This window comes from Pelodiscus sinensis, chromosome 12, assembly GCF_052426305.1.
Source record: "Pelodiscus sinensis isolate ZL-2025 chromosome 12, ASM5242630v1, whole genome shotgun sequence".
NCBI classification, from domain to species: Eukaryota; Metazoa; Chordata; order Testudines; family Trionychidae; genus Pelodiscus; species Pelodiscus sinensis.
Window position 1 is genome coordinate 31,947,563 of NC_143063.1, and position 23,491 is coordinate 31,971,053.

A 23,491-nucleotide genomic window follows, 5' to 3' on the forward strand; every position below is an offset into this window, starting at 1 on the left:
CTTCTCTTGTTTCTCCACAGCCACACCAGCTGCATGTTCAGGGCACACCATCCCACCCGGGACATGCTCCCGCACCCAAGGGCTCTGCAGGACCACCCGTACAGTGGAGGGGTACCGACAGCAGCACCTGGGGGCACTGCGAGCCCTGCACTGCACCCTCCAGAACTGGGTGCAAGAAGATCTGGAGCTCCGGCAGGAGCAGGTTGCCCAGAGCCGTGCCATTTGCCAACACCTGCAAACCCTGGTGTAGAGCGTGCTGTCTCCTGCCGCTCCAGCACCTGCTGCCTCCCCAGCTACCGCTCCTCCTCTCACTTCTTCTTCTCCTCCTGCTTCTCCCTCCACACCCTCCGTCCCTTCTATGTGCTGGGAGACAGTTGGCCCAGCAAGACCCCCCACCCCTGAGCCCTGAGCTTCCTCTCCCCCTTCTTCTCCTGGCTTCCCCCTTCCAGCTCTCCTCCCAGGTTTTCCCCTCCCCTCTCCCACCCTTTCTGCTCCCTTCTCCCGCCTCCTTTCCCCAGTCTCACCAGAGTTTCATTCCCCCCTCACTCCCAGTTTTGTTAAATAAAGACAGTTTGAGTTTATGGAAAAATGTGTATTTTATTTTACATCAGGAAGGGGGGTTGGGGAGGATACGTGGGAGGACATGAGGGAGGAATGAGGCACAAGCCCCCAGTGGGGCAGACCAGGGAGACTGTTAGTGCTCCTCAAGGTGGAAGCTCTTCCACAGGGCCTACTGGATACTGACAGCCCCCTGATGGACCTCCCAGATGGCAGCCTGCAGAAAGTGCAGCCAGACTCGCAGCAACATGTCCAAGAGAAGCAACAGAGTGCCCAGGGGTAGCTCTGGCTCCATGTTGCAGAGTTCAGGGCAAGCAGAGCACGCAGAGACAAAATGCTTTGCTGACCTTCATCGAGGTAGGCAAGCAAGCAAGGAAACCTGAAAACCGGAGGGTGGGGGGTGTCCCTTTAAGCACAAGCCTCAGGTAGCCTCAGGCAGTAGCCACACAAAGACACTCCTGACCTGATGCCCTGCTGGACCTGGTTCCGGCCGGCCTTAAATGCGATTCAGCGACCACTCAGTGTGGACGTGCTATTTCAAAATAGCAAAACGCAATTTTGAAATGCATTTTGTGTGTAGACACATTATTTCGAAATAACTTGTTTCGAATTAACTATTTTGAAATAAGATATTTCAAAATAAAGCTGTAGTGTAGACGTACCCTTAGATAGCATATAAATAAATGTATCAATTATATCACTCTTTAGGCCGGAGTAGAGAACCTTTTTTGGGTTGGGAGCCGCTGACCCATAGAAAAATCAGTCGGGGGCCGCACACAAGTGAGAAGTAAAAAAATAAAAATAAAACAAAGCCTCACTGAAATGCCCCCTGACTGAGAAGGAGAAAGATACTCCCCACATTCCCCTCATACATCAGCGCCTAGGGGAGCCCAGGCTAGTAGATTTTGTGTGCTCCAGCCCCAGGGTGAGGCAGCAGCGGGGGTCGAGTGCCAGCACAGGCTCCCCAATGATGAGGGGAGCCCTGAGCCTTGGGGGCAGAAGCACCAGGTATTTTACCCCTTAGTCACCGGGTGCTGGTCAGCACTCCTCCTGTCCACCATCACTCTATGTTTTAAGAACAGGTTAGACAGACACCTGTCAGGCATAGTTTAGTTGTACTTGGTTTTGCCTTATCACAAAGGGCTGACTTGATGACCTCTCAAGGTCCCTTCAAACCTTACATTTCTGTTATTTTTAATTTGAAATTTGGTTCATCGGCAAGAGGTGTCCCTGAGGGTGCTCCACATAGGTGTTGAGCGCCCCAGCACTTCTGAACATATTTTTCTCAGCAGTTTATCAGGGACCACGCATGTGCAGCGCGCAGGAGCCTCCCTCAGTACTATCGCGCTTGCACAGCCACCCCTCCCTTCAGTTCCTTTCTACTGGCCCCGGCTTCAGATTGAACTCTTCTGCTCGCAAAGACTTCTCCTCACACATTACTTTCTTCAAATAGTTGATTAGAATTAACTTTCCTCCACAGTTCTTGTTAATAGTTATTTCACTTGTTTAGAGTTAGTTTAAACCCCCCCCCCCTGCAGTCTTGAACTGTGATCTCCAGCCACCCGGCTTTAAAGCTGCAGGCTCTGCAAGAACTTAATGCCTGTCTTCCACTGTGCTAACCTGAAAACATGCAAAGGCAGAGAGCTGCGACTTAAAATGTCCTTCACTGATAAGGACAAAACGCCATACCTCTGACCCGGGCTTGGGTCTGAGCAACACACCCAAGAGGCAAACGTCCCCTAAGCCATTAAAGGCAGGGGTGAGCTCTGTTAATCAGCAGCCCAGAAAGTGGCTTGCTGAAGGGAGAAAGTCACACTGCTTAGGCAATAACTGCTTGAATATGTTTGACTACCCAGGGACTTCGAGGGAGTACAAAAAGGGCAATAAAAATGTTAAAAAGTCTGCCCTTACTGAGGCAACAGGTCTTCCTGTGCCTGCCTCACACTCGGCGCTGTCTGGCACATCAGTGCAGTGCATGCCCTTTCACTGGCCATAGGAGCTCTTCCCTCTCCTATCACAGCACCGAGAAATTCCCTCACAGACCAACCCCCAGCTTCTGGGGCAACACCTCAGAGGAGCGCTGCCTCAGCAGTGCTGGCAATTTACAGTCAGCAGAGCTATCCACGCTACATACTCCCCTCATTAGCCACAAGGACCACAAAGACCTGGCAATTTCTTCCACTTTACATTTGCCTAACTTGACTGATAACATACATCCTCAATCTCCATTCTCTGATTACTCTGACTTCACCTCCCCCCTCTCTGAGGACGAGGTAGAGTGTTTACCTGTTTTTTCACCTCAGCCATATATGGAGGGCTCTATATGGTCTGCTTATCAGCAACAACCAGATTTTCTTAGAGCACAAATGGCTCCCTGGGCTCCTTATTTTTGGAGCCTATGCTTTGTCCCTCCCCCCTCCCGTGGCAAATGTTCAATTAATCACCTCGACAATATAAAAAAAAGACCATGTAAGACCAAGCATATGGCAAAACCCTGCTCTCCTTTAAACTGGTCACCCCACATCTCTATGAGGGGAACTGACAGCGAAAGCCATTGTTCTCCAGTGTCAGCTTCTACATCTCTACTACATTCAAACGCAGCCTCAGCCATAGAGCAGGCAATGTTACCACCTACTACTCATACCACCAATGAGCTCTCCTCTTACCAAGATTTATTTAAAAGAGTTGCTATTGATTTCAATACACCTATGAAAGAAGTTCAGGTTGCTCAACATGAACTCACTAACATCCTCCAGCCCAGTACAGCAACAAAAATGGCACTTCCTATTAATCCAGCCATCTTGGAGCCTGCTAAAACTCTATGGCAAACACCTGCATCCATCCCACCAACATGCAGGAAAGCCGATTGAAAATACTATGTTCCCCCCAAGAATTCTCAATTTCTGTTTTCACATCCCTGACCCAACTCCCTCATAGTAGATGCTGCACAGCAGAGGAACAAACAACAAAATCATTCCATGCCATCTGAAAAGGACAATAAACATCTAGACATGTTTAGAAAAATGGTTTATGCCTCGGCCACTCTTCAGATGAGAGTGGCGAACTATGTTGCTTTATTAAGTAAATACAACTTCAATAATTATACAAAATTCAATACTTTTATTGAAGATATCCTTGACAGCAAAAAGGCACAGTTTCAGGCTCTCATCTCGGAAGGTCAGATAATATCGCGAATAGCCCTGCAAGCCACACTTGACGCAGTGGACACAGCTACAAGGACTATAGAAACAGCAGTCATGATGAGATGAGCCTCATGGTTCAACTCCTCTGCCTTTCCCTTCCAATTGCAACCATCAGTAAATGACTTTCCAGTTGATGGAGAAAAGCTGTTTTCTGCAAACACCAATGAGCTGCTCCAATCGATGAAAGATTCCAGAGCCATATTGCGGTCACTCAGTATCCAAACACCTATGACAAGACAGTACAGGTACCAACCATATCAGAGACCTAGGTACCCAACAGTTCACTTACCAGTACCAGAGACAAGACCATGCCCTATACCACCAGAGGGGGCGCAACAAGCAGCACAGACTTTGCCCTCAGACTAATAACCCCAACCGTTCATCCCAACCAATTTGAAATAACAGTCAAAACTACACCATATGCACCAGAGCTTGAGATTGGTTCCAAACCTTTTCTATTTTGTTTATTACCTTTCCTTTCAAATTGGGTATCTATTACCGCTAATAAGTGGGTAACTCAAACCATTTCCCAAGGTTATACCATCCCCTTTCTCTCTCCCCCCCCCCCCAACCATTCACCCCATCCCTCTTCAGGGACCCCTCTCACGAAATCATACTACAACAAGAAGTGGACCACCTTCTCAAATTAGGAACCATAGAACCAGTACCCCAAGAGTTCCACGGAACCGGTTTCTACTCGCATTATTTTCTTGTAGAAAAGAAAACAGGCGGTTGGACATCGATCCTTGATCTTTGGTTACTAAATGAATACATAAGGAAACAAAAATTCAAAATGGTCACCCTAAATACTATTATCGCAGCTCTGTGGTCTGGTGATTGGTTTTCCTCTCTTGACTTGCAGGATGCATATTTTCATGTATCCATTTGCCCCTCTCATAGACGTTTTCTCCGTTTCACTTTAGGTCTCTAACACTACCAGTACACGGTACTGCCCTTTGGTTTCTGCACTACTCCAAGGGTATTCACGAAGATGATAGCAGCTGTTGCTGCTCACCTCAGAAAACAAGGAATCACAATTTACCCGTACTTAGATGACTGCCTTATCAAAGCGAGGATCAGTCAAGACTGTTATCAAGATACCATTACTGTGATAACCTGCCTTCACTCATTAGCCTTCCTAAAAAATTATGGCAAATCAACACTCATGCCAACCCAAACAATCCAGTCCATCGGAGCTCAGCCAGAGCCTCTTTACCGACAGACAGATTCACTTGGATCAGTCACCTTGCAAAATCGCTTCAAGAGATGCCAGTAGTAAGGGTTTTCAACTGCCTTCAACTGTTAGGTCACATGGCATCATGCAATCCTGTGGTCCCAAATGCATGTCTCTTTATGAGATGCCTCCAAGGATGGCTTTGATGTAAGTACAAGCCGCATGTCCATCATATGAACAAAATGCTCACACTTCCACAACCAGTAAAAGCATCCCTACACTGGTGGACAAAATCATCCAACCTGTGCATAGGCATCGCCTTTCGAACCCTGGACCCCTCTAGCTGTCACTACAGACGCATGCCTTATGGGTCGGGGTGCCCATACAGAAGGCCGCATAGCACACGACCTATTGTCTCTGGCAGACCGCATGCTCCACATCAATGCCCTTGAACTCAGGGCAGTTCTCCTGGCATGCCAAGAACTGTTGCCCAATGTCACGGGAATGCACATAAAAATATATACAGACAACACCGCATGCATGTTCTATATACACAGGCAAGGTGGTGCCCGTTGGTGTCTAGCCACCTTTCTGGGGTCCTCAGTTCAATGGGAGATGCCCTCAGCAGAGCCCTGCCACAAGAGTACGAATGGGAACTTGACTATGCTTTCCTCAGCAACATATTCAATTGATGGGGTCTCCCAGATATAGATTTATTTGCCACCTCAATCAACAAAAAATGCCCAAGTTATTGCTCCAGGGCAGGCATGGGCAAAGGGTCCTCTGGGGATGCTCTTATAACCTGAAATGCACTCCTACATTACACTTTTCCCCCATTGTCTCTCCTCAACAGAGTCCTCGTAAAGATTCTGAACAACAAAGCAAAAGTTATCTTCATTGCACCCGGCTGGCCCTGACAGCCGTGGTTTCCCCTTCTACACAGGCTAGCAATACATCAACCAATCACGCTTCCAAACAATCCCAACATTCTCTGTCAACCAGGGATCATGTATCCTCACCCACGGTTTCGCACTCTCCATCTCAAGGCGTGGTACCTAGATGGTTCACGGACATAGAACTGCAGTGCTCTCAACAAGTCCGTGATGTCCTCTTACAAAGCAGCACCTGTAACAAGAAAAACATACCTGAGCAAATGGACTCAATTTGTTCACTGGGCAACATCTCGTAACATACGACCGCAAGATGCTCCATTTCCTGATGTATTGGAATACCTGTTACACCTCAGACAATCACATCTCTCTCTCAGCTCAATCAGGGTCCACCTAGCAGCCATTGCAACCTTCCATGCAACAGTGGAAGACACCACAGTCTTCGCACACCCAGTAACCAAGCAATTTTTGAAAGGTCTGCAGGCTCTATACCCAGAGGTGGCACTCCCTCAAGAGTCTTGGGAATTACACTTGGTACTAACAACCCTCACAAAACCGCCATTTGAACCCATGGCAACATGTTCCCTATACCATCTATCCTTAAAGACGGCATTCTTGGTAGCAATAATATCAGCCCGCAGAGTGAGTGAGATGGCTGCCCTGATGGCAGAACCACCTTTCACGATCTTTTTTAAGAACAAGGTCACGATGCGAGCACACCCAAAATTCCTGGGGATGGATTTCTGTGGCTGGAGGCCAGGAGGTTGGGGGCCGGGAGGCAGGGGGCTGGCGATGGAGTTCTGGAGCTAGTGGCTGGGGATGGAGTTCTGTGGCTGTGGGCCAGGGAGCTGGGGCTGGAGTTCTGGGGCTGGGGCTGGAGTTTGGGGGCTAGAGAGAGGGAACAGGGTGCCAGTCGGGGGGGGGGGGGGAGAGTCCCCTGCACCCACCTCCTCCCAAGATCCCCCCCCACAGAGAGAAGCAGGCATGCGCCTCTCCCGGGGCGACCCCCCCCTCCCGTGGTGCAAGCCAGCGCCTGCCTCCCCTGGGGCCGACCCGCCCCCCCCCCGCGGGGCAGAGGAAACCCCTGCATTTCTCCTCCCCCAGGGCCAACGACCCCCCTCCTCCTGCGGCACAGGGGAACCCCCCCCCCCCGCCCGGGCGCTGCCTTTCCCAGGACTTACCCCCCCCCCCCCCCCCTCCTGGCTGCAGGGAAGCTGTGCTCCAGGTAAGGCACTGGAAAGGGAAGGGGAAATGGAAGGGGCAGGGTTTGGAATTTGACACTCCACGTAACTTGGTGCCCTAGGCAGCTGCCTAGTTTGCCTATAGGCACAGGCCACCCTGGTACTGAGGGAGGCTTTTGCGTGCCGCGCATGCGCGGCCCCCGATACACTGCTGAGAAAAATCCATCAAGAAGCACTGGGGCGCTCAACACCTGATGTGGAGCACCTCCAGGGACACTCATCTCAAAGAACGTCAGTTAAAGGAAGGTGAGTAACCTCCTTTTTTAACCTTGTTAATGTGGGTTGTTTTTTTTCAGTGAATACGTGTTTAAAAAGCCAACACTGACTGTTAAAAATCTGAAACAGGCACACATACCAGGTACACGTAAGTGAAGTATATTTTTTTCCCAGATAATGTTGTTTGTTTTGGATTGTTATTGGAAATAAAATACGATCCATATTGCTTACTTTTAAAGTTATATTTTATCATACAGCATGTATCATACTGTATGTACACTTCCATTTCATTATGTGTAGCATTATAAAATTGTAAATATTTGCATAGATTTTGAATTGTATATTACATAACTATTAAAACTATTCTTTTGTTTAAATTTTATCTTCTAAAATGTTTTACTTCAATTTTTTGTAAAATAATTTCTATTACACAAGATGAGTTTAGACAAATGTTTTCTGCTGTATCTGAAAATGTATTTGGATTGAGCAATGCAAGCATTCATAGTACAGGAGACATTTGCAGATTAGCTATTTGTGGTTCTGTGAAGTCACAGGTGTCTCTGAAGGGGCTAGCAGGGGCTGGCCCTTCTAGTGAGTTCACTGCAGCTTCTAGCCTCTGCAGTGAGTTTCCTACTGCTCCCAGCCCCTGCAGTTAGTTCAGGAACTGCTGGGAGCTCCCTGGGGGGTCCGGGAGCCATGGCTTCCAGTCGGGGGCGGCCCTCGACTAGCTGCCAGAAACTGGCACCCTAGGCGAACCATGCAAAGAGTGCCCCTTCCTTCCCCCCCCCCCCCCAGCAGCACAGGGGAAGGCGGCCGACATTTGGCTTCTACAGAGCCAGATGACCCCCCCCCCTTCCTGTGGCAAGGGAAGCCAGCCGGCATTTGGCTTCACCTGTCTGACCCCCCTGCAGGAGGGAGAGTTGGCGCCGGAGGAGACAAGCACTGGCCGGCTTCCCCTGCCGCGGAGGGAAGAGGGGATCAGCTGGCTCTCTAGAGAAGGCACACAGCCGGCTTCCCCTGCTGTGGCTGATCCCCTCCCTCTCCCCCCGCCCCCGGAAGCCGGCAGGCATTTGGCTTCTCTGACGCCAACTCCCCCTCAGCGGCACGAGAAGCCGGCACCTGGCTTCTCCGGGGCAACCACCGCTCCTGCAGCAGGGGAAGCCAGCGCCCGCCCCCCCAGGTGCAGGGAAACCCCTCCCCCGCACGCCCTTCTCTCAGGACTGACTGTGACCCCCCTGTAGCGCAGCAGGGAATGCATGCTCTTGGTCATGGTGCTCCTCACAGCCAGGTAAGTCATTTCTGGAAGGGGAGGGGGAAATAAAAGCATAGCAGGCGCAGCAGATTCCAGGAACTTGGCGCCCCATCAACTTGGTGCCCTAGGCGGCTGCCTAGTTCGCCAATAGGCATGGGCCACCCCTGCACCAGTATTTGCAGATTTTGCCATTCACAGTGGTGCCAGAAATGCATCCACTGTGAATGACGAGGGTTTCCTGTACAAAAACTTGTTTTGATCTCTGCTCTGAATATTAGCTAGATGAAGGAAGCAATCTTGGGAAGTAGCATTTAAGCATGTGTATTGGAGAAATTACCACCAGAAAGACAGTTTGCTTTTTCCATCCTAGTTGAAATTCTCTTTTTTTTTTTTTGCATTTAGAACAAGTTACAGTTTGTTTGGATTCAACAAACAAGGAAATAAGTATTCCAATTAATTCTGCATCTCCTAAAATGACAGATTTAAGGTGCTCAGGTAAATTATATTTATTGTAGACTTTTTATTATTGATATCATAACAATATTTTATGTCCCAACAGAAATACATTAAATTACTTGATATTACATCTGATTTGACACATTTACAATACAGGCAGTCCCCGGGTTACGTACAAGATAGGGACTGTAGGTTTGTTCTTAAGTTGAATTTGTATGTAAGTCGGAACTGGTACATATTGTAGGGGAAACTCTAGCCAAACATTTCTCCAGAGCTCAGTTTTATTCTCCCACACCTCACTTCCCTCAGTCCTTTATTCTCAAGCTGAGGTGTCTGCTGAGAAAAGCCGCTCCGCGTCTCCCTGGTCTGCTGGGGGGAAGTAGCTAGTACGGGGTTGCCTCACCCCGTTTTTAAGTAGGGATCCGATGTAAGTTACAGGGACTGCCTGTACTAATAAATGCCTTTAATCTATTTTTCTCCCCAGTAATAAATTCTAATTGTCTCTTTATGCCACTGGACAGATTCACCAGCCAGAGTAATCTAAATCTAGCCCACACACTCAAGTTTAGGTCCACATCCCGTTACCATATAGAAACTATAAAAGCTCAAAATAATACACCTCACTGATATTTTTATGCTTTCTGTAAACAGAGAGGGGAGAAAATATACTCTTTCTCTGCTAAATAGGTCTCCTGACTACTAGGGATGTTAAATTTCAATTAATTAACTAATTGAGTAGTTGATGGAATTTCCATCAATCACTAGATTAGTCGATAAAGGTGGGCACTCGCTATCCCATTGCACCTCTGCCTTTGAAATGTACAAGACCCACCTGCGGCTCATGTACATTTCAAAGGCACCAGGCATGGAGGGAACCCACGCAAGGGGGAACTGAAGCCATCCCTGCTCATGCAGGGTTCCAGCTGCTGCACCTCTCCCCTTGAAATGTGGCTCTTGTACATTTCGGCTTGCACCATTTCCCCGCTGCACCTCTGCCTCCCCTGCCCCTCCATGGAAACGGTGCTGGGTAGAACCGGCTTTTAAGCTGGAACTCCCCCAGTACAGACTCCTGCTCCCACTCTTGCTGCCTCTCTCTCTGATAGAGGCAGCAGGGGCTAGAGGGAAGCAACTAGTTGAGTCACTGTTTGACGAGGCAATCGACTAGCTGCTTACATCCCTATTGATTATTAAATCCCCAGCCTGCTCCATTGCTAACTCTGAGTCTCCCACAACTAGACATAGTCTCTCTCAGCAATTGCTGTTTGCAACCTTCAGTCACATGGCTGATGTGCTTTCTGAACTCAGTCCTCTCAGTATTAAAGGGCCAAGCCAACAAACTGATGTGTGTGTATGTGCCATAGGACCAACAACCTGTCACAGACTCACATTCTTTTTTTAAATTTATGAAAATATCTAACCTGTTTGGATATTTAGCTTATGGCTAAATTCTAGCATGAAGTCACAGCCATTTAATGGGAGCAATGCAAAATGTGCATTGGCTGTGCCACTGTTTAAAAGGTTGTACCATTCAATGCCTTTCATCTTTTGGATGGTGTTAGAAGAATGCTATCATCCTTCTCTGGCCACTTCATACAGTTTAGTATTAGTAGTGTCTCTGGTCCCTGGTCACAAGGACTTTTTGTACTTGGCTCCTGTGCATGGAAAGCACATAATGGACGCTGGAAGAGACTAAACCTCCACAAACCTTGCATACTACCACAGTGATGGATTGAGACGCCCTGAAAAATCTCCTGCCAGAGGGCACAGAGCTTGTTTAGTCTTGGGGATGCAAAGGGCAGGAGGAGAGAAGTGAGTGGAGGGTGGGGTTTTGGGGTAAAGGGGAAGAGTGGGGGTAGAAAAGGGGCATGGCCAAAGGAAAAGGGAAGAAAGGTCAGGTGCTTTGGGCTCAGAGTTCCAGCTAAGTCTAAGAGCTTGTTTGTCATCCCAGCTGAAGCTGAGAGCTCAACCCCATTTGGGGCCAAGCTCTCAGCTCCCCTATCCTGGCCAGGACCATGGGGGAAAGGCTGAGTTCTCAGCCCCCTCACCTTCTGGCGAGGGCCACAGTGGGCTGAGAGAAGCAAGCAGGGATGGGGTTTTGGCCAGAAGAGGCAAGGGGCTATCCCCCCCAAAAGAGAGGCTTCACCTACCACCCATGCCCCTGTTAGAGGTTGCTAAGTGAGCTGGCTCCTTGGGCTCTGTCTTGTGCCCTCTATGCATTTTTACATAAGGTCCATGCATAATCTGGGCCTTTGTGGATATAATTCATTTTCCATGGCCTTAATAAAAACTAATGTAAAAACATAAATTTCAGGGCCAATCTTTCTTGAGACGTGTACATGGAAATTTAAGAACAAATTGAACTCTTTGTGGGCAAAACAACAAATCTGCCAAATTTAGTGATAGCTCATAGAAATGCATGCTGGAACTTCAGAACAGGTGTTTGCTGGCTGTGACAAGGTTGAACATTGCAGAACCTGAAAGAAGAAAATTAAAATAAATATCACAATTTGGCAAGATCGTGGCATAAGCTCTACAATCCATTCTGAATATATTTTTAACAAATAAATGTGCTACATCAACATTTTATAAATGCTATTTCTACAACATAGGTTTTTTTTTCCAGGATGTATAACATCAGGACTGTCTTTCAACAGCAGAAATTTTAGCAAGATCTTGCATACTTGTCCACATCAGTGTGATCGTCACAAAATAATTCTTGAAGCTGAAGAGAGATATAAAAGGGGACTAAGAAAATCGATTATCTATAATAACAGTAGTTCTGAGGCTTTTAAGAGTAAATATAAGAAATTTATTATAATAGATAAAAGTATAGTTTAAAGGTATTTGTAATTAGTAATTTGTTTTGGCTGATTCTGATCTAATAATCTCACATTGGTGTAACTCCATTAATTTTACTGGAGTTAGTCATAATTTATACTGGCATATACCTGTATAATTACACCTCTAATCTTTGGGAGTAAAAACTACAGCGTACATCTACCTCTCTTGTATGTTCCTTGGCAATTGTCTATATCCTCAGCATGGACTTGAATGAGGTTGTATGTCCTCTTAGCCAGAATTAGTAAGTCTCTGCCTTCTGCCATTAGGAAAGAGGAGATTGTAAAAAAGATGAAATAATGAAGAGTGAATGAGTGCATGACAGCACAACAAGCCATTTCTCATACCAGTATCACTTTCTCAAGGATGTCAGAGGCTTATAACTCTTGATCAAAATGGAGGGTGAGGGAAAGTACATCCTCAAATACATGTAGCTTTCTACTGAAAAAAAGAAAAGAAACTGGATTTTTAGAATGAAACAATTTTTAATTGCCAGCATTTATGCTGATGATAAAATGTTTTGTCCTGTGCTTTCCAGAAATACTGTTGACCCCAGTTAAGAAAGGAAGACTGAATACAGAGTTGTCAACCTTCAAGAGCAGAAAAAGTCCTCAAGAAAATGTCCAAAGTAAGTGCCCAAGTGAGGCTCATGCAAAAACTCCTTATTGAATGAGTACTTCCATTACACACATACACAAGGGCATTTCTACATAAGCCTCCTACCCCAGATTCAGACTTGTATCCGGGCTTGTATTAATATGGGAAAACAGTACGTAGATGTTGTTGGTTTTTATGTCCTGGCTTGGGCTAGAGCTCTGGCTCTGACTTTCAAGCTGTTCCACCTTAAGAGCCTCTGCTCCAGCCTGAGCCACAGCATAAAAGCACCATCTACACCAGGGGTGGGCAATAATTTTTGAGAGGGGGGCCACACGCTTCCATGGTGTTGATGGAGATTGGGTGCAGAAGTGAGCTTGGGGTAAGGGATTGGGGTGCAGGAGGGAGAATGGAGTCTGGGAGGGAGTTTGGGTAAAGGAAGCATTTGTGACCTAGGCCAGCAAACTGGGCTGCAGGGTTTTGGGATGTGTGACCTAGGGTAGGATGGGATTGTGATCTTGGGCAGGAGATTGGGATGCCAAATCTGGGAGGGAGTATGGTGCATGTGTAGTAGAAGGGCAGGAGTGGGGGGCAGAGGGTTGGGCAAGGGAGGGGCTCAGGTGTCAGAGGCAAGTTCTGGCCAGGATACTTACCATCCAGCAGCCAAACCTGCCTGCCTGCATGCAGAGCTACAGGCTTGCAGAGTTTAAAATGTTTCTGCCTGCTCAGCCATGTACTTGAGTGAGTGACTGAGCAGAAAGATTGTGATTCGTCACTGCCTGTTATTCAGACAGGCAGCTCCCATTGGTGAGTTTCTGTCCAGAAACTAACCACTGGGATTGTACTTGGGGTGGGAGCAGCATCTGAATCTTCCCTCCTCCCCACTGGACTCACAAAGAGAAAGCACCCACAGATTGAGCAGTGTGTGGGGCAAGCAGGGGAGCCTGCCTGGGGCTTGCCACTGCCTTCACAGGCCAGATCCAGCCCACGGGCCATATTTTGCCCAAGCCTGATCTACAGAGCTATTTTTTAGCATACTAGTATGAGCACCACTAACACAAGTCTGTGGATCTTGACTTGGATGCTGCTCTCAGGTGCTGTGTAGACATACTATGCAAAACTTCATTGTGAGATCCTTTTTATGGAGAATTATATCCTCTTCTAGGTACTCTACAATAAATTATATCCTCTTCTGTGTATTCTATAATATTAAATAATACTATGACACTCCAATAATATAAATAAGACAATATCTCATTTCTGTGGAGCAAAAAACAGAGAAATAGTCATTATAGGCATTTTTGCTTTTATCAGAAGACAAATTTGTCTAATCAGTCTCTTGAATACTTGCTCTGGGGATCTAAAGGTTTGAGAGGGATATTAGTTAAGTCCAGTCCTGTACATTTTTTAATTTTTTTGACATCTGTATCCCATACTTTTGTACCTTTTTAAAAATCCTACAAACCCACATAGCCCTCTTCGTGTCTGCCATCTCTGAAAGAAACATGGAGCCTGTATAGCTCTGCACTACTGTCATAAGTATTGCAAGCACAGGATGCACAACCTTCCAATGTTTGCTGTGTCATAAGAACAACCAAATTACCAGAAAACATAGTGATTTCTTGGAGGACAGATTGTTCTGGAACTAGCAAGAACCAATTGAAGGTTGGTGTTCACAGATGGTGGAGCACTGCTTCTGGGCCTAACCAACTAGCAGAATGCCCTCATAATGCAGGCTTGCGATGAAGCGTAGTAACTGCAGAACTTCTGAATGCACAGGTCCCCTTTGTTGGATCTGTGTGCCAAGCTCACAGCAGTCTTTCAGTGCAGGGACAGCAGAATGAGAGCTGCATTGAAAATGGGGAAACAAGTGCCAATCACATTGTGGAAACTTGCAATGCCAGATTGCTATCGATCAATGTGAAATCATTTTGAAGTTAGAAAATTCAATGTGGGGACTGTCATCATGGAAGCATGCAGGGCCATTAATCATCTACTATGCAGGACTGTGACTCTCAGCTCTGTGCAGGAGATAGTGGATGGATTTGCAGCAACGAGGTTACCAAAATGTGGTGGAGAGAGAATAACAGAGGGCATACATCTCCCTAATTAGCCACAGAGTACATCTGCACAAAGGACTACTTTTCTATAGTGATAGAAATGTAGCCGTGTTAGTCTGGGGTAGCTGAAGCAAAATGCAGGACAATGTAGCACTTTAAAGACTAACAAGATGGTTTATTAGATGATGAGCTTTCGTGGGCCAGACCCACTTCCTCAGATCAAATAGTGGAAGAAAATAGTCACAACCATATATACCAAAGGATACAATTTAAAAAAATGAACACATATGAAAAGGACAAATCACATTTCAGAACAGGAGGGGGTTGCGGGGGGGGGGGGGAGGAAGGAAGGTAAGTGTCTGTGAATTGACGATATTAGAGGTGGGGAGAGTGGGATGTTTGTGAGTTAATGGTATTAGAGGTGATAATTGGGAAAGCTATCTTGATAATGTGTAAGATAGTTCAAGTGTTTGTTCAATCCTCTTTGGAGAGTGTCGAATTTTAACATGAATGACAGTTCAGAGGATTCCCTTTCAAGTGCAGATGTAAAAGGTCTTTGTAGCTGAATGCAGGTGGTTAAGTCATTGAGAGAGTGTCCTTTCTGGTTAAAATGGCAAGAAACTGTTTTTTCTTTGTGATCTTGTCTGATATCTGTTTTGTGGGCATTAATCCTTTGGCGAAGTGTCTGAGATGTTTGTCCAATGTACATAGCAGACGGACACTTTCGGCACATGATAGCATAGATTATATTTCTGGATGCGCAGGAATATGTGTTCTTGATCTTATAACTCACTTGGTTAGGTCCAATAATGGTATCAGCAGAATGAATATGTGGACAAAGCTGGCAACGGGGTTTGTTGCAAGGGAAGGTACCAGGGTTGGTATTAGTGTGGTATGTCCTGTGGTTGTTGGTAAGAATCATCTTGAGGTTAGGTGGTTGTCTATAGGAGACTATGGGTCTGTCTCCCAGAGCCTCTTGGAGTATGGTATCCTGTTCCAGTATAGGCTGTAGTTTATTGATAATGTGTTGGACAGGTTTAAGTTGTCTACATAGCGCCAAATTTCGAAATAACCCACTATTCCGAAACATCCCTTGCTCCTCGTGGAATCAGGCTTATAGGGACATCAGAATAGCGAGCCCAAAATAACGGGCTTGCTATTAAGATGCGGGATAGCTATTTCGGGATTCTCCAGTATCCTGAAATAGCGTTACAGTGTAGACATAGCCTTATGGTTGACATAAGTAACGCAGTGTCTACCCTTGCATTGGGTCAACCTCAGTACATTTGCCGGGGCTCCATGGTACTTGGGGAGGTGATGTTAGTACATCACTGTAACGGGACACTTTTATTCATGGGAGACGAATTTAAGTGTCAATACAGGCATAGCCAAATCAACTATAAGGCTGCTTACATCAAAGTAATGAGTGCAGGCCAAGCTATTGACTTCAGTGGGTTTCCTCCTGATTTTCCACTGATGTAAAAGGAGAATCATGCCAGTTTTGTTGAAATGCACATAGACAGGTTAACAAAGTTACAAGAATATCAGTGTATGCCTGAAGACTGTCTACATATTCACAATTGCAAATTAAGTAAGGAATGTAAGGGTAAGTACAAAGTCAGAATATAGGAATATAATGAAAAGTACAAAGTCAGGTTTTTTACAGTATTTTCAAAGCACTTTTCTTGAAGTAAAGACCATTGTATTATAAATATTAAATGCAGAAAAGCAAGGAAATCTAGTGACCTCAATAAAGAAAAGTTTCAGCTTGATAACCTAGAAGACTGAAATCTTCTACCCATTCACAGAACAAGCACAGTGCAGGACAGTTGTAGCTATTCTGAAACTGCCTTCCAATAGTGTGCATAAACCTGACATATAGCAACAATTCTGAGAATGAGAAGAGAGGTCAGTATACATGGCTTATCCATTCTTTGGCCTCTTTGCCTTTACTTCCAGTGGTAGTTACTGCTGCCATTTGTGAGAAGAGGAATTTTTTGTGATGTATACATCTGCACTAAGAATTGGATTAAAACTCCCAGCTCATATCATAGCCTCTAAATTCAGTTCTATAATCTCTGTAATAAATGTCAGTCTGCTGGCTGTAGATATCCCATAAAATTTGAAAACTCTCATATTTCTGTTATTAAGATAATTCATGAAGGATTCTCATTTGTAGTTAAGTGATTGTGGTATCTTAGACACAGCATCAACCACATTCATACAGTGCTAAATTCAGCAGCTAGTGACTGACAGTGTTTTGTATTATTGTGACCATGGTTTAAAAAGAGTCTGAAGTTCTGCTCCAAAATCCCTGTTTAGGCTCCTAGATAAGTGCACTTGATTTTCAAACTTACTGAGCATACAGCTCTACCGACTAAAGTTAATGAGTCATCAGTGCTATTGAAAATCAGCCCACTTACTTAGGAACCCGGGCTCTTACTTTTGAAAATCTTGGGCTTACATTAGTGTCAAAACTAACAAATCACTCATACCTATTTACTAGCTAATTGGGTCATTTCCTCTCCAGATTCCAAAGTTTATTATTTTGTCCCAGAGAGATTGGCCTGCCAGTTAAATCTTTTCTAAATGACTGTCTATTTTGAATTCATTAGCCCCTTTAGATTGATATGACATGGATCTGGAAAGCAGAGGTTTCCTACCAGGCACATTCTTGCAGTTTAGCACAGATAAATTAATAATACAGATGGGAAAATGGTCTTTTCATTAATTTTAGTTTCTCAATCATTGGCTTGTTTGTTATGTTTTAAAAGGTATTCGTTTGACTCCTATGAAGAAAACCCAAAATAGTATTTCGAGTATAAATGGCAACCTCAACACTAATATTAATTTGCAAGAAAAATACAACTTAATACCTACATGCACAAAAGGTGAGTATTACCATAAAATTAATCACAGAATTCAGGAAGTTGTCAAATCAGTTTTACTCTGTCTCTAGTTGAGGGCACTGCAATTTGGTTGTGGTTCACATATCTATGCTTGTCACTGAAGAACAAGATAGGAGAATTTAAAATGATACATACTTCCAGTTTTAATAACTTCTGATGTTGACTTGTGAGCATAGTCATCTTTCATCTGTTTAATTGCTTCTACTGCACCTAAGATACAACCCTTTGTATAGTTAATGCATCAATGATAGTGTAGCCTTCATTCTGGGGAAAAGATATTTTTATCTTATTTGAGATATTTTTATCTTATTTGAGTATTAGAATTTATAAAATAAGTAGCATTCACATTTTTGTTAGAACTACGCTTTACAATTACCACATTCAGTTCTTGCTTAGATTTAATTTAATTTAAATTAACAAACAGATGGCCTTGTTCACAACTCCACAGCTCTCCAAACAGAACAAGATACACACTTGAAGAAACAAATCATCAAAGAGACATATAACATAAAATATCAAAGCTTGAATGAGAAAAATAAGTATTCATTTGATAAAGACGAGGTAAGTTGTATGAGGCTAGAGTACCCTCACATATTTGCATAAAATCCAAATAAAAGCAATAGCTATGTGGTTTTTAAAAATGTCTTTATTGTTATAAGAGTTGTCACTTGTAACAGGAACCAGCACCAACATGAATGGCCAAGTTGAATCCTAGTGTAAATAGGAGCATCTCTACTGATTGACAGTGCAGTTCACCCACTTATACAAGGGTTGTATTTAGGACTAATGTTTTTCAGCCCTTCACCCTCCTTTATGCACCCTGGGTCCCTGGTCCCTATGGCCATAGAGTGGGGTAGAGTGCTGGGACTGTCAGGTGTTTGAGTCAGGATATGGCAGCTGGAGATTGGCTGCTTGCCCTGGTTAGGGCAGGGGGCACACCAGTGGAGTCTGTGAGTGAGAGCAGAAAGGATGGGACAGAGTAGCAACAGCTGCTTTATACAGGCTCTTCTGAAATTGCCTTCCTACCATAGTTACTGCCTCTTTCCTCTGATTTCATTAATGGACCATGAGCAACAGAACCTAAGTATATGAGGTCTCTCCGAGAGACGCTGCTTCCCCATCTCCTCATGCAGCAGGGCAGACAGATTCACCACCCATCCCTCCAGATCCTTAACCTCTGGGCATGGTTTCCAAGTGATTCTCCTCAATAGAAACTGCATTCAATGATCAAACTAAGCATAATTTTACTGAACAGCTGTAGATTAACAACTAGAAAATCTTACCTGTATAAGTGGTGTAGATTCTCGCTCTGGGCTGAACAAAGGTCTGCAAACCCATCCACAGCACCACTCTCAGATGTTTTGGAATATCTTTTAAACCTAAAACACTCAGGTCTTTCAGTTAATTCATTAAAGGTTCACCTTGCAGCCATAACAGCTTTTTCATCAGCCCATTGAAAACAAATCAATCTTCACCCATCCAACAACAAAGGACTTAAGGACATTCAGAATACTTCTCCACCTGCCAAACTTCTAGTCCCAGCCGGGGTCCTCAGTTTAGTACTTTGTGCCCTCATCCATACACCATTCGAACCCATGGCTACATGCTCCACCTTTCAGTGAAGGTGGCCCTATTGATAGCTGTCACATCAGCCAAGAGGGTAAGTGAAATTGGTGCACTAATGGCTGATCCACCCTTCATGGTATTTTATAAAGATGAAGTGATTCTGTGACCACACCCCAAGTTCTTGCCAAAGGCATCCACCTCTTTTCATTGCAATGAACCCATGATATTACCCATCTTCTTCCCAAAGCCTCATGTCAATGCTAAAGAGGCTATGTGGAACATTCTCAATATGTGCAGAGTGATTGCCTTTTATTTGGACAGGACAAGGAGTCCTAGACTCTTCATATTCACTACAGAGAGATTCCTGGGTATGCGAGCTTCCACCCAGAAGTTATGCAGATGGATAGTGGACTGCATCTGGTTAGCCTACTCCATATTCAACCAAGAACCTCCACTACAACTATGTGCACGTTCCACGAGAGTTATGGTAGCGTCTACAGCCTACCTCTACAGTATTCCTCTTATGGACATTTGCAGAGCTGTGATGTGGTTTTCTGCTCTCACATTTGCCAGACATAACACCCTTGATACTTACCTATCCCAGGGTACCAGGTTCAGGCATGCTGTTCTGACTGCAGTCCAGGATACTAACTAGCTGAAGCACCTGCTTCCAATTGGGAATTGCTCTCTAGTCACCTACGGTGGCGCACCCACAGGGATATTCCTCAAAGAAGAGAGGGTTACCCACCTTGTGCAGGAACAGAGGTTCAAGATGGTTGTTGCTGTCGGTGCTCCACCACCTTCCTTCTTCCCGTCTGCTTCAGACATAGTTAATTTCTTCTGAGGCAGAGAAGGGATGGAGGGGACAGTTGGCTGCACATGCGTAGTAGCAGCACCGCACCGTCTGCTTTACATGCGCAACCTACTGGAGGGCACTGCTACCATAAATCTCTGCAGCACCCCAAATACTTAAGATGGAACACCCACAGGGACAATCATCTCAAAGAACCTCTGTTACTGCATAAGTTGAGTAACCCTCTCTTCTGTTATTCTGAAGACCTCTATAATATCAGACCTAACATTTAAAATGTGAAAAGGCATTCCTAATGACGTATCATTTTCACTTCAATGCTGTGTACTTTTGCATAATTTTAAATAAGTCAAAATACTTACAGAGCACTGAAAGTCTTTCATTGGACACATATGCAAGAGCTTTAAAAAGGAGTAAACGAAGAGTCCGAAAAGATTTTACAACAGAAGAAGTAAACTATCTTTTGAGTGGCGTCAGGAAAATGGGCCATCACTGGAATTCAATTTTGTGGTCCTACCCATTTCAGAAAGGACGGACAAATGTTGATCTTGCCAAAAAATACCACAAGTTACAGACTCAGGTAAGGGAAATTTAATTTTGTACGAGGCTCTATGCTAATGCAGGGGTGGGGAACCTTTTTTGGGACAGGAACCACTGACCCACAGAAAAATCATTCAGGGGCCACACACAAGTGAGAAGCCAAAAAAAAACCCTCGTTGATGTGGCCCCTGACTGAGAAGGAGAAAGACTTCTCCCACATTCCCTTCTCACACCAGAGTCTAGGGGGGTTCAGCCTAGTTGATTTTGTGTGCTACAGCTCTGCAATGCCACAGCAGGGGAACTGGAGTGCCAGCACAGGCTCCCCAGTGCTTGGGGGGCCCGTGAGCCATGGGGGCTGGATCCAGGCAAGCCAGGGGCCACACAGAACATGCAGCCCAAGGAGGGGAAGGGCTAAGGTGCTTGTAAGCCACTTTGTGCCTTTCCAATTCTGGCTGCTCCCTTTTGTAATTACAATAGGTGTAGTAAGCTTCCTAACCTGTTGCTTACTGTGACTGTCTTCTCCAAGCTCTGTGCTGGGAGAGAACCACATCTAGTACTTTTAAAATATCTTAGCACCATTCTAGCCCCATTATTCAGAATACAAGGGCTAGAATGAGTGAGAATTTCACCCAGAATTCCTAGGATAGTCCAACTTGTTGACTAGGGTCTCTCAAGTCAGGAATTCCTGAATTCTAATTTCTGCTCTGACAGTGACAAACTTGGCTTGGGCCAAGTTTCTCTATGTGTAGATCAGTTATCTCTATTTGTAAAATGAAGATATTTATTTACTCTTTACACAGGGGTATGAAGAATTATTATGATTAGATAATACTTGTAGCATTTTTTATCAACTCTCAGGTATTCTTCCTCTTAAACATGTTTTAGAATGTTTACTAGAGCTTATATCATAATATAGTGTTGAAAAAACCAGTTTGTCTTGACATTTTCTTTTTTTTCTTTTTTACATTTTACAGAGGAGTGAAAATAAAGAAGATCTGTAATATCTTTCTAAAGTATTTTGTATTCTGTTTAAATAATTTGGAAGTTTAAATGACAGAATTATAGTATAAATGAATTAGATACAGTTAGTATACGCTCGAAAGACTTTATTTGGTATTTCTTTTATTGTGATTTATATAAAGCTAGGCTCTTATGTTCAGTGCCAGTATTCATGTACAGAAATAGTTTTGTTCTGTAGACTTAAATTTATTTTGATAGATATTTTCAGACTGCTAATGTGCTTTCCTTAAAATGTATACCAGTAAAAGGAAAATGCTTTAACTTTACAACAGAGGCATCCCCCCCCGCAAAAAACAAACAAAACTATCTGAATACAATATTCAACATGACATTCCAAGTGTTTAATTGTAATATTTGTACTTGGTTTAAATATCTCACTTGCTAAAACTATAGTGCAGACTATTTTGTCCTCTTTCATTTTTGTACAAAAGTTTAACATTGCTAAATTGATATTTTATGCCAGATACTGATACATTTTAAAATATTTTGTTGGCTCTGTTTTTATATTCTTGTTCTTTTCCATTCCACCCTTCCTTCCTGAGATGGAATAAGAGCAGATCATTATCTTTAAGATCTAGACCTTTGTACCTTCTTTTCTATTATATGTCACACTTGAAGATGATGTTTCACTGAGTTTATTACCTGACATAAGTTTATTTAAAATGCTCACAAGTTACTCATACTCTCTGTGTATAGAACTGATAGTGAAAGCTGATGAAGTTAAAAGAGCCCAATTATCATATACACAAACCGAGGTTAGTGACTGGGCTGCATGAGTGGCCCTCCCTCATCTTAGTGGGCTCAAGATTTTTATTTTAAGAACATTATTTATGTGCAATCCTTTGTAAAGCTCAATTATGGGCCCTGTATTTATGAGCTTACAATCAAACTAATTCTGTTTTGGATGTTCATTTAATTCCGTGTGTGTGTGAGAGAGAGAGAGAGTGTGAGAGAGAGCGTGTGTGCGTGTGAGAGAGAGAGACAGTGTGAGAGAGTGTGTGTATATTTATGTATGTGAGAGAGAAGCCATTGTTTCTTTACTCTGAAAAGCAGCAGGTGTTTTAAGCTAGTGTTCTTGTATTCAGATACCCCGTAGACATGGTAGTAATTGTGTTGGGAATGCCAGAAGGAGCCCTGATCAGAGGGCCTGAGCACTGGGAGATTGGACTAATTTAGCTGAACTCCCAGAAATAAGCAAACTAGAGATCAAAGTTATCTTAGGTTTCCTGCAAATGTGGAGCAGAAATACAAATGGTTGAAGGACCTTTGCAGGACAGAAGGACTGGTACTAGTCCTCATTTCTGTTAATTTAGTTTTTTTTCCTTTTGTCACTCTAGAGCAGATCCCTGCCCATAGTGCAACCCCCTTTTCTCCCCAGAGAAGAAGGCAGGCTGACATAGAAAGCAGTCCACAGAAGGACCAAGACATCTGATAAAACAAACAATCCCTTGTAACAGGCTCCCTGAGGGAGAGACTGGTTTCCTGTACAGCCTCTCCCAGGAGACTTCCATGAAGACCCCAGACGGATGACTGAGCTTGGATCTGGGCCAGTAACTTGATGTAGAGTTGTGGCAGTACTGTTGAGTTGAACTCTGGTTCTTCCTGAAAGAGATACATCTAAACATGACCTGGCCAGAGTGCTAAGTTACAGGATATGGGAGGACTAGCAGCAGACCTGAATGGCCAGCCAGTGGGGATGTATAAAGTAAAAACTTTAAAAAACAACAAATAGTCTAGTAGCACCTTAAAGATTAAAAAAACATGTAGATGGTATTATGAGCTTTTGTGGGCACAACCCACTTCTTCAGATGACCGGAGTGTTGGAAGTCCAGATCCAAGAAATGATGTTTTCTTAGCAGAGGCGTGGCGAAGGGGAGACAGGGAGGTGCAGTTGCTTCTGGGCGCCATGCTAGGGGGGCGCCAGCCTGGGATGGGAGCAGAGCGTACGCTGCGCCGGCCCACCTGACAACTAGATCAGTGAGCCGACAGCTGAGCCATGTGCTGCCGCCCAGAACACACTGTGAGCCGAGGCAGCTGACAGGAGCGGCCTCTTTTAAAAGTAAGATGAACTTACCTGACCGGTTCCTCCGGTGCTTGGTTCTGCCGGAGGGAGATTTGGTTAGGGAGAGCAGGGGGAGCGCTGGCTGGGGCATCAGCTGGTAG

General features: G+C 44.6%; 1 protein-coding gene across 1 annotated transcript in view; it reads left to right on the forward strand.

Moving 5' to 3' along the window:
- Positions 1-21,812, forward strand: part of TERB1 (telomere repeat binding bouquet formation protein 1) — a 74,339-nt gene extending 52,527 nt beyond the window's left edge. Inside the window, exons 15-22 of the mRNA XM_075940047.2 lie at positions 7,363-7,430; positions 8,937-9,029; positions 11,614-11,784; positions 12,367-12,456; positions 17,257-17,373; positions 17,816-17,952; positions 20,133-20,348; positions 21,283-21,812. Coding sequence (XP_075796162.2) covers positions 7,363-7,430; positions 8,937-9,029; positions 11,614-11,784; positions 12,367-12,456; positions 17,257-17,373; positions 17,816-17,952; positions 20,133-20,348; positions 21,283-21,309 — 919 coding nt within the window. The 3' untranslated portion in view covers positions 21,310-21,812. The remainder of the gene's footprint in view (positions 1-7,362; positions 7,431-8,936; positions 9,030-11,613; positions 11,785-12,366; positions 12,457-17,256; positions 17,374-17,815; positions 17,953-20,132; positions 20,349-21,282) is intronic.
- The last annotated feature ends 1,679 nt before the right edge of the window (positions 21,813-23,491 follow it).